The 12454-nt window shown below is 37.8% G+C and overlaps 1 protein-coding gene across 1 annotated transcript in view; it reads right to left on the minus strand.

The window, feature by feature from the left end:
* Window positions 1–4256: 4256 nt before the first annotated feature.
* The window catches only part of LOC107594345 (type II inositol 3,4-bisphosphate 4-phosphatase-like), a 117705-nt gene continuing 109507 nt past the window's right edge, over window positions 4257–12454 (minus strand). The window contains exons 17-19 of the mRNA XM_016284357.1: window positions 11706–11849; window positions 10514–10668; window positions 4257–4453 (exon numbers count right to left, since the gene is read on the minus strand). Of these exons, the coding sequence (XP_016139843.1) occupies window positions 4276–4453; window positions 10514–10668; window positions 11706–11849 (477 nt within the window). The 3' untranslated portion in view covers window positions 4257–4275. The remainder of the gene's footprint in view (window positions 4454–10513; window positions 10669–11705; window positions 11850–12454) is intronic.

Below are 12454 nucleotides of genomic sequence, written 5' to 3' on the forward strand. Positions count from 1 at the left end.
TTTGTTGAATTTGATGTTTCCCCATTCAAAGAGATAGGAGCTGCACTTGCATGCCCGAGAGGCGTTTCAAAGATGGCCGCCGAGTGACATGACTTGCCTTAAAGGGACTTTGCTAACGTTACCTGGAAAGCGATAACTGTCTCTTTTGATAATCGCTGAAAACAGCACTCCGCTCTTCTCACAGTGATCTTCAGCAACTAAACGAGCGGAAATAATTGATTGATTTTCACTTGAAGTTTGGTGATTTCCAGCCATTAGACCATTCGCCTCATAATGCAAACGAGCAGGTTCAGTGGTAGAGAATGAACCGTGATATCAGCACGAGCTTACTTTTTGTTCGTACGCGCACAGGTCTGATGCACTTACGTTACCTTACGTTAACGTGCGGGTGACAGTGAGTGAGCCGCTCTGTTCAGACCATAGACCAGGGTTCCTCAAATCTTGCCCTGGAGGGCCAATGCACTGCAGAGTTTAGCTCCAACCCTGATCAAACTCACCTACCTGTGATTTTCTAATGATCCTGAAGACATTGATTAGCATGCTCAGGTGGGCTTGATTAGGGTTAGAGCTAAACTCGGCAGGAAAGTGGATCTCGTGGGCCAGATTTGATGATCCCTGCCATAGACTGTATAAAAACATGGACGTAGTGTCCGTGACATCACCCGTAGTGTTCCGAAGAGCGTTTTTGAAGCTCAAAAGTGGGCGGAGCCGGCCGTAGCCATCTTGGCTAGCGCGTCACTGCGCGTCACTCCCGGATAATCGAAAATGGGCAAAGAGGCGGGAGCTGGCTGCTGAAACCACGCCCACCTAGCGCGCCCGGGGGGACAGCAGCGGCAATCCACCTGTCACTCAAGTGGCCACGCCCTTAATTATGCACAACTTTAAGGCTTAATATAATTTAAACGGATGAGTTATAAAAAAATTCCCCCCCCTCACAGTTGTCATGAAGGGCAAAATTAGCTATGTAGACCAAAATATTTTTTTGAACCAGGCTGTAAACATGTTTTTTCTGCTATAAAGTTGGGTATTTTAACATGGGGAGTCTATGGGTTTGTATGGAACGATATTCCGGACAATTTTCAAATAGAGTAGCAAATTGTATTTTCAATTGGGTTTTCAATATGTGGACGCATAAATTTGACAAAACAGAAAATGCTGCTACTCTTACTCTGCCTGCCCCAGATGACACTTCAGCAGTCAGATCTAGCTGCAGCTGTCACAGAACAGGCCACAGCCAAGGCTAGATAACATTACAAATCACGTGCATCAATCGCGGTGTCCAGTGGCTGTAAATAGTGAGAGATCTTGAGGCAGGCGCAACGCTTTGGTGCCACGTATTGGACGCAAACTCCATAACGGATTAAAACTGTTGAATCAAATATAAAGTAAGGTGGAAAATAAGTATAGATTCAGCTAATCAGATAAACACACGAATGTTTTAGGAACATCATATTTCATTCAAAGCATTTTGTTTGGCTTCAAAGACCAGCCAATATGAATCTGATCTACTTGTACCTTGATAAGCATCTAAAAACAGCACAAATTCACAAATAAACGCTGTCAAAAGTGACATTTGATAAGAGGCTTTTTAGCACAAAGAGAACGAGTGTTCCTTTACAGCTCCAAGTTGGCAGCATATAGAGAGCATATTATGTACTGTATATAAACAATGTTCACCGAGTGCAAAAGCAAGCTGAAAAGCTGTAATGGAAATAACTCCAAGAATCATCCTAAAAAAAAAAACTTAAAGTGAAATGGCTTTATATACCAACACAAATATAAAACATACAGTACACACTTTCAGAAATACCTCAGTACAAAAACAAACCAATAACAACAAAAGAACAATCTCTGGTCATGAGACACATACAGGTGCATCTCAATAAATTAGAAACAATTCACTAAAAATGTTTTTTTTATTGGTCTTATGAAGTATTCTAATTTGTTGAGATAGTGAATTGGTGGGTTTTTGTTAAATGTGAGCCAAAATCATCACAATTAAAAGAACCAAAGACTTAAACTACTTCAGTGTGTGTACATTGAATTTTTTTAACACACAAGTTTCACAATTTGAGTTGAATTACTGAAATAAATGAACTTTTCCACGACATTCTAATTTATTGAGATGCACCTGTATATACAGACATGTGACGAATGTCAACTGATATGACAGGCCTGCAAACAGTTTACTTGGCGTTCAAAGCTACATATTCAGACAATTCCTGCAAATCGCTCGCTTTTCACTTTTGAAAGAAAACATTTGTACACATTACATGTAAATAATGTATATTTACTATGTTATTTACATGTAAATAATGTTTACATTTAGTATTTTCAAATATTTTTTTAATAATGCACTGCATTCTTTCTTGAAACAATTAAATTAACAATTAAAGAATATGTCGTTTACAGTAGGCCTTTTGTTTTAATATAGTAAACAAAAAAACTTTTCTGTTCCTGTGTGTGTGTGAATATGTACAGCAGGGTCCAAAAGTCTGAGATTTCATAATTATAGTGAAACATTTCATAGTGGAAATTTGAAGAGTTCCGTATTAAAACAAGTATTTGGTATATCAGGTTTTGTTCAAGTGCTGCTGTCATTAAAGCGTTATTTCAAAATAAAATATATTATTAAAATATATTTTTAAATACTTTCCCCCCCTACATTTTCTAAATTCAATTTCAAAATTAATTTTGAATACCCGATTTCAATGTGGACTTTTAAACCCCACTGTATATACAGTATGTTCAGAAGTTTTCAGGAGTCCACCTTGCCGTATGTCCCTTCAGGTGGCCGGTAGTATTTGGGAAAGGCCATCAGCTGGAGCATGTTGAAAGCGTATTTTCTGCACTTTATATTCTTTTGCACATTCTCAATCCGGCAGCCTTCTCTGATGAGGGGAAAATGAAAAAAGATAGGAAAGGAATGATAATAATGATGAGGATGAAATCAAAAAAGAGCCAAAACAACAATGAAAAGGCCTCAGTGATGCTACCTGCAAAGCATGAGGAAACATTTTGATTGTACTGAATAAACAACACTTCAATTATGAAAGCATAATGCAACAGATAACTGTGACATTCATGTTGCATTTAGAGCGTGTCAAAAAACAAAACACCTCTTCACTTCCTTCTGACAAAAAAAAATAAAAATACGTGCAGCTGCTAAAATGCTTTCCATTTAAGATCAAAATACCATTCCAAACCCGTATGTGACATTATGTTTCACAGAGAAAATAACAAGGGCGTAAGACATGAGGGTTTGAACCATTAAATATTACCAAGTGCTCAACATGAAATTACTTATTTTGTTAGTAGTGGAATAACATTAAATACCTAAGGAAGCACGTTTCTACCATGCGATAAAAAATTAAATAAAAAAAGGTAAATGTAACTTTTTATCTCATAATTCTTTTTTCTCTGAATTCTGAGTTATCTCACAATTCTAACCTTTTCTTAGAATTGCAAGACAAAACTCAGAATACAGAGAAAAAAAAGTCTGAGGCTACGTTTACACGACAACGGTGTAGTCAAAAACAGAAACGTTTTTAAAAAGTTTCACGTATACATGACAACGTTTTCAAAACGAAATCGCGTTTACACATATCCGCGAAAATGGCCAAAAGCGCTGTATTAAGTATGCCAGGCCAGTAGTTGGCGCTGTCACCTTGTTATTAAACAGCACCTGTAGGGAAGTGACGATTATATGATGTATATGATGCCTCTCCGCTGTTTGTTGTAATATTGGTGAAGTAAATCCACACTTTACTGAAGAAGCGTTAGCAAACTCTTGAGCAGCAACAACAGTACCATGTACTCCGCCATTGTTGTGTATGTTTGTTCGCGCTTGCCTTTAAAATCGACACATACTGCGCATGTCTACATACCTAACACATACTACGCACACGCATGATGTCAGCGTTTTCAAAGATTCACGTTTTGGTTGTTTACACGGAAACGATAACGGTGCCGTTTTCGAAAACTTGCACTTTGAAACCCGTTTTCAAAAATATGCGCTTTCAGTCCCCAAAACGCCGTTGTCGTGTAAACGAACAGTCAAAACGCATAAAAAGTTTCCCATTTTTGGCTGAAAATGTTGTCGTGTAAACGGCCCCTGAATTGCGAGATAAAAAGTTGATCTTTTTTCGTCTTTAAATTCCTTGGCAAAAACGAGCATCCATAAAAATCAGAAATGTTATTTGTGAAGACAGAGAGAACCACTCGAGGAAGCAAGTAAGAAGTTAGACGCAGCTCGGTTATGGCATAATCAGCAGTTTATTGGTATTTTGCAAGCAAAAAAACAAGACTTAAAATGAGCCACACCACTAGCAGGTGGGAGCTGACAAGCAGAAGGGCGATTGGATAGAAGTGGCGGGACGCCGGCTTGTTAATAGCTACGGAGCCCACTTCGGGGTCGTCCCATTGGGCAACCTCTCCCTGGGCCAAGAGACCGCTGAGCGGAAACGAGAGAGAGAGAGAAAGAAGCAAACACACAGACGTTAGGTTAATAGGTTCACACACACAAACAAATTCAAGAAAAGGTTAATAGTTTAGTCTGGCCTGCGAGACTCACACAAACACATTCAACAAAACCCTAATAGAATGCACACAGAGATTTTAACATAATAATAAATGGTGCCGGAAATTCCTTAATTTGTGTGCAGAAGGATTGAAGGACAAAAATATAAGAAGCAAATGATTCTCATTAAATTCAGGTCCATTAATGGTGGTTGAATGTCTGTATTTTTCCACTGATGCTGACAGAATAGCAAACTACAATAGTGAATCTATTGCGAAACAGCAAGTAATCAAATCCAAATTGCATGTGCTGAGAAAGGCAGATTGGGCAATGCAAAACTGATACGAATGTCCTTCTGTTGAGTTGTGCACAAAAAGAAACATACAGTGCAACAAGTGTGGTTTGATTCACAAATGACTCTTTTAAACACATAAAACTCAAGTTATGAGCATTAGTTGCTGACTCACTAAACTGCGCAACTAATCAGCATTTTTGAACAGGTTTCTCAAACACTTCCTCAAAAGTGCTAAAATAATCATTAATGGATTCGAGTTATTAAAGGAAACGTTCACTTAAATGCTCACTATAAAACGGCACCTTTTCCAACACTAAACACTCCCTAGAATGCAATTATGTTTATGTTGACAGCATGTTATATTGTACAAATGTCATATTGAAAACACCTGTCAATCAAAGCTGTGTGTTCAGATTAAATGCCATCATGCGAATGATGATTTTTATAAAACATTAAAGCGGAAAAAGTTTTATATGAATAAAAAAATCCAGTATTGTATCTCCATATGCACACAACGGTCAGTCGAGGCGACCTGCACCCGCTGCAGGACTCCAAGAGCAACAAACACTGATATTCTTTTGAAAAGGGATGAGTTTTGTTTTTGTCCCAGAATCACAAAATGTCACAGTAAATTCATACTGTTGAGTGAATGACACACAGGTTGACAAGCATCCACATTTATCGGCACATGTGTCAGCTCAACTATCTATTTTGGCTTTGAACAATTTCCGCAGACCGGTTCTGCTACGTCAATTCAACAGTCTTCTCATCTGCTACTGCTAAACAAACAAACTCAAAGCCTTCAGGGCATCAACACCCAGCACAACTAATAAGAGAATCGCCCATCAGTGCAGGCGCTTCAAACTCAGGTACACACGCCATGAGCATCTTTAGCAGGATCTCAAGTCTTTGTGGGGTTTTGGGAAGAAAACTTGCAAATCATTGTGCATATTGTCTATAAAAACCAAACTTTAAATGTTCAAAAATTACAAGAACTCATAATTTCTCCGTGCCGAAAACAACAGCAATGAGAAAATCTTCTATAAAAATATCTTTCCATGCAATGTGTTTTGTAAATTCTGTTCATATTGCAATTTCAAGTGTTACTGTACAGCTGAGCTAATTTTAACTACACAACTAATCTTAACTAATCTTCCAGAACAATGCTTTTTGGATAAGCAGGTTTGTTTACATTGGAAACAGCAGTGGAAGAAATCCAGGGGTGGATCTTGAATAAAGCAACAAGTCCCGTGAAGCCGTGGTTTACAGTGAATTTATAACAGCTAAGGGGTGTTGTTAGGCACGACGTGAAGCGAAGCGTCCATATACGTAGTAAGGATTCACAAAATAAAACAGAGCAAATAAAGTGTAATGATATTAATAAAAACATTATTCTTCCGCCAAACAATGTAGTTCCTCAGAATTGGTTGTGGTTGCAACAAAGTGGTTGTCAAGCAACACACAAATGTAAACAAAGGTGTGTGTTTGTAGAGTAATTTACAACAGCTTAGAACGTGGCTCAACCAATCAGAATCAAGGACCGGACTATCCGTTTTATAAAATGACTGTTAGCATGGCGTGAGGACTGTGAGGGGCGGCAACACAAAAGCAAACAAAGCATTCCATCATCTATACTTAACTATAAAGTTAAAGTAAAATTATTTAGGCTACTTGGGTGGTATATAAATCACAAGTTTTCGTGCGTCAAGTTTATAAGCAACAAAAGCGTTCAAATTCGCTTGAAAGAATGGCCATATTGAAGCATTTAAGACTTCTGAGACTTCCTAACTATTCTAAATTGGAAGTAGGCTAAAGAACTTGCCAAGCCAACAAAAGTTTATTTTTCAAAAATTTGGTTAGGTTTAGATTTCTTTCCCAGCTCAGTTTCTGTGATCGGGATCTTCTTATTGGTTTCATTTGGTTTTGTCGGATGTCAAATATATCCATGCCGAAAGTAATATATATGTAAATAATGGAAAAACAGTCAGTTTGTTTGTGAATTGGGCTGCATTGGTTGCTCTGCGTTTTTGACTCGCCAAAAATAAGCTGTTCAGAAGAGTCACCTGTTATTGAAGTTGACCACACAGCGCGAGACACATTTTCTAACCATTTTTTTTTTGCGGTACATTGTTTATGTCATCCCATTAAAGCACAGCTGCTAAAATGCGGTACAGAAAACATGGCTTATACCGTATTGGCCCGAATATAAGACGACCCTGATTATAAGACGACCCCCCTTTTTCCAGATGTACCTTTTGGAAAAAGGCTTTTTAAAAACCAAATCTTGTTTTTTCTCAGTAAAACACATTTTGTATTCAATTATTTTCATATTGCCTATTTTAATTTTTAATTTGTTTTGAAAGTATGGTAAAAACTGGTAAAATGTACCAACAATCACATTTAAAAAATGCTCAGGTGTGTTTGATTAGGGTTAGAGCTAAACTCTGCAGGAGAGTGGATCTCGTGGGCCAGATTTGAGGATCCCTGCTCTAGACCCTGAATATAAGACGACCGCGTTTTTTCAGATGTATTTCCAAGAGACGACCCCCCTTTTTCCAGATGTACCTTTTGGAAAAAGGCTTTTTAAAAACCAAATCTTGTTTTTTCTCAGTAAAACACATTTTGTCTTCAATTATTTTCATATTGCCTATTTTAATTTTTTATTTGTTTTGAAAGTATGGTAAAAACTGGTAAAATGTACCAACAATCACATTTAAAAAATGCTCAGGTGTGTTTGATTAGGGTTAGAGCTAAACTCTGCAGGAGAGTGGATCTCGTGGGCCAGATTTGAGGATCCCTGGTCTAGACCCTGAATATAAGACGACCGCGTTTTTTCAGATGTATTTCCAAGAAAAAAACATTGTCTTATATTCGGGTCAATACGGTATTTAGATTTTATACTGGGGTAAATAAATAAATAATTCACAGAAAGAAAAAAAAAAGCATTGGCACCCGGTAGATCCGCCCCTGGCACTGTCACGTCTTCTCTTAAATAAACAGACCGATACACAGATCTCAGCTAAAGTACTTCACCACCGCTTGAGGACATTTATCATGATGCAGATTTGAGTCTTAGCAGATACGTCAAGCCATTTAGCAAATGAATCATATTTGGGCACAGAGTGAAGCAGCAGATGGAGGAACATAAATATTTGAAAAGCAAACGAATGAGATTACTCTAATCTTCCAGGCTCAAATCATTTCTTGGTGTTAAATGAGTAGTGGCAGGAATAATTGCTGAAAGTGAGTTGAAAGTGTGCAAAATAATTAAAGTCATATGATGATAATACGAGGACTGTTTCTGTTTCTATAAAAAATGGGGCAATTCCAACGTTGCAAGGACAGTCTGGTGCATCTGACAGACTCACAGACTGTAAGTACGTTTTCATATTTAAAGGATTTGCCACTGATGAGCGCTTGTTGTTTGTCATTTCTCTGATCACAAATGCAGACATGGTTTTATGTTTACGTGGCGCGATGCAACGCAATGTGTAAAGAGACAGTATAAGTCATTACAATCAATAATTATGTCCCCACTGGATGCTACAAATGCCTCATTTGAAATGGGTTTTATTGGTTTTGTCTCGTCGCTCCGGCCGGACAGGGCATCACAGTATTGTAGGGGCGTAACATTTCCGTCACACGCTTGAGGTATTCGGCCAATCACAGCGCACTGGATAGCTGGCCAATCACAGCACACCTCACTTTTCAGACCAATGAGCTTTGTAAAAATCGACGCTTTTCAGAAAGGCGGGGCATAGAGGAGAAACAATAATGTACAGTATGTGGAAAATAATGTGTTTTTTTAACCTTAAGCATGAACACATTGCATTACACCAAATACACAAAATAATGTTATTTTTAACAATGTCATATGACCCCTTTAAATAAACTGTATAAATAGACGGAACTTAGCCATTTTTTAAAAATAATATTTTATAAACAAAATTTTTCAGTGAATTGCATTTATGACTAAGAATATTTCACAATTTTTTTTCATTGAGCTTGTTGCACTGCATTCTCTTTATACATTGCATATTGTGTAAAATACTGAGCTATTTTGAAGCAATATTTATAAACCATTCAGTACTGAATAAATTAACAGTTATAATAAGAACATTTCACTGTTTTTTTTCTTTCTTTCCCCTGAGCATGTATTAATGCATTCTGGGATTGCTGCCTTAAAACTTGGCCAAACGAAAGGATCTCATTTCAAATTAAATTTCAATGTTTTGAAACAGACTTTGTTGAAACAGACCCAACTTTGTTGGGAACATTCTGAACAAAATAGCTACAGTGTGTGTTTCCTACATTCCCTACATTTACATAAAATGTACATTATTTTTTTTTTCTAACAGAATCTGCAGTGTGGGCTGTAAATATGTGCAGCTGACAGTTTCCAGCAGCTCCACAAGACTTCTTATAAAGCCTTGTATGTACAGCTTCTAAATGCTCTTTTGTGGCAGAAGCTTCCTGCCGCCTGTATTTCACAATCTCAACACAGGCTACATGTAAGAATCATTGGATATCAACACGGATGTTGAATTCTTCAGTATACTAGGTCGTGAACAGGAAGCAATATTTCACATTTTTCACATAGTTTGGCTTCTTGTATCAGTTAATCTTCACCCATAATTTACACTGGCTTGGATTTCAACCCAACTGCATTATTACATACTGATAGAGACGAGGGCTCTGTTTCAGAAAATACAGTATTTTAATGCATCATGGGCGACTTTTGCTGCATATTTTTCTGTGCACAACACAATCAGAACAGACACACTGGTATAGACTTTATTATCAGAATTAGATGTTAAAGGTCAAGTGTAATGTTAAAGGAGTAGTTCACCCCAAAATGGAAAATGTAACCCTCAGGCCATCCTAGATGTAGATGAATTTGTTTCTTCATAGGAACAGATTTGGAGAAATGTAGCATTACATCACTTGTTCACCAGTGTATCCTCTTCAGTGAATGGGTGCCGTCAGAATGAGAGTCCAAACAGCTGATAAAAGCATCACAATAATCCACAAGTAATCCACACCACTCCAGACCATCAACTCATATCTTGTGAAACGAGAAGCTGCGTGTTTGTAAGAAACAAATCCATCATTAATGCATTTTAACTTCAAACCTTTGCTTCTGGCAAAAATATAAGTCCATAATCCATAATAACGCTTCCTCCAGTGAAAAAGTCCATCCCCTGTTGTCCTCTCACATCGAAATCAACCCACATATTTTTTTAGAGCTGTTTTGGACTGTTTCTGCTTGTCTCTCCTGATTCAGACAAGATGACTTTTTCACTGGAGCAAGCAATATTATGGATAGAGGACTCGCATTTCAGCTGGAAACAATGGTTTGAAATGAATAACTTCTTGTTTATAACAAACAGGCAGCTTTTCACAAGACATGAATTGATGGGCTGGAGTGGTGTGGATTACTTGTGGATTATTGTGATGTTTTTATCAGCTGTTTGGACTCTCATTCTGACGGCACCCATTCACTGCAGAGGATCTGTTGGTGAGCGAGTGATGTAATAATACATTTCTCCAAATCTGTTCTGATGAAGAAATAAACTCATCTACATCTTGGATGAGGGCGAGCAGATTTTTATTAAATTGTCATTTCTGGGTGAACTATTCCTTGAATGCATGCATACATGGGGGAGAACAGATCTGCACAGAAATGGGCTGGCGCTTACCTCCGCATGCAGTCCAGAGCTCGCACAAAGTAATCTTTATTGAGCTGGTGCTCGTCCCGCAGCAGAGAGCACTGCTCCAGCGTCACTGACATGGACGTCCTGTCTTTGGCACTTTTACAGCTGGTGAAGCGGATACCATTTATGCGTCGACAGATCTGAGGAGACATGTGACCGATTCAATTGTATTTACTTTTGCTTCCCTGATATGAAGTATGGTGGTGATAAACTGATGGTTGATTCCTATTTTCACAGAGCGAAATTCACAGAGATGCGCTGCCAAAAAACAAAACAAAACAAAACAAGGATATTTAGTTTTGTTTTTACATGGGCAAGAGACTGTGTCATTAGAAATGTTTTAATAATGACTCAAACAGCAAACATTCATTCCTGTGAGTCGGTTTGTTCAGTCAGTTCTAATGAAAAGATTCAAAAATCTGATTCATTGAGTGAGTCGTCACTCAAAAACATTCACAAATTGTTAAATTTTTCAAGTATTATAATGCTTTAATAATGTATATGTAGTGCAATATATATAACATATATTTAGGTAAATATTGCTCTTTATGTTGTTGAATATAATATAATATCAAACAACAGGACAAAAATACTATTTTATAAGCCTTTAATTACTCTCTTGAAATCCATGATGGTTACACTTTACTTGAAGGGGTGTGCATAAGACTAACATGACACCTTCATAATCATGACATGACACCTACATAATCATGACATTACACATGTCATGAATATGAAGGGTTTTTATGCATGTTTATGACAACTGTCATTAAGTGTCATTCGCTCAGTTCTGTAATTTTTAATGCAAAGATGACATTGTTTGAGATGTCTTTGTTATGGGCTATGGTTAGGGGTAAGGGTAGGGGTAGGGTTAGGTTAGGGTTAGGTCAAATAATGTCATATGTGCATTAAAAATTACAGAACTGAGCGAATGACACTTAATGACAGTTGTCATAAACATGCATAAAAACCCTTCATATTCATGACATGTGTCATGTAATGATTATGAAGGTGTCATGTCAGTCTTATGCACACCCCTTCAAGTAAAGTGTTACCTCCATGATTTATAAGATTAAAATCTTACTTGAAATCTTGATCATAACAGAGTTTAATTATTCACAAATGTGAGGTTACGAAACAAACTGCACAGATTCCATGACCTCAACCTCAGCCTCACCATTCCCGCAAGCCACAGGATCTCCACATTCTTTCTCTTCTTGGTTACTACATTCTGGCCGAGGGTGCTGAGCAGTTCCTTAATGTCTGTCTGTGTCTGAAAACACGGCAGGCCTTCAGAAAGAAGAGACAAAAAGAGCAGGCACTTTAGATGTCATGCATCAACGGGTTTAAAGAGGGCTTGTTTGTCCCTGTATTGACAAGATGAGATTGAAAAGTCTGGGGACATGCTATTTTTCTGATAAACAGAGAGATGGAAAGAAGACAAGATGTGACACGCTGCGATGCTGCTTGGCATTCGTCTGCTGGGAGCATTCATCAAGCGGAGCCGTCACGCTCCATAGACGTGATTGACATATCAGAGAACAATAAATTCCTGCACTCAAATCCTTCGAACATGAGACGCTGTGCTCGGCACAATCACTGCAGCAGTGCCGCATGGCTGTGGATGTGTGGCATGAACAGTGTTGGGGGTAACGCATTACAAGTAACGTGAGTTACGTAATCGGATTACTTTTTTCAAGTAACTAGTAAAGTAATGCATTACTTTTTAATTTACAAGAAAATATCAGAGTTACTTTTTTTTAAGTACACCAGTTACTTTGTTTTCCCATTTATTGATTGAAAGCGCTCCTGTCCCCATGTTGAGAGAAATCAGAAGATGTTACTTTAGTTCTAGAATAAATGTGAACATGCATTAATTCATCTCACTCACTCACTCACACACACACACACACACACACACACACA

This window comes from Sinocyclocheilus grahami, unplaced genomic scaffold, assembly GCF_001515645.1.
Source record: "Sinocyclocheilus grahami isolate Dianchi unplaced genomic scaffold, SAMN03320097.WGS_v1.1 scaffold181.1, whole genome shotgun sequence".
In the NCBI taxonomy this organism is placed as follows: Eukaryota; Metazoa; Chordata; class Actinopteri; order Cypriniformes; family Cyprinidae; genus Sinocyclocheilus; species Sinocyclocheilus grahami.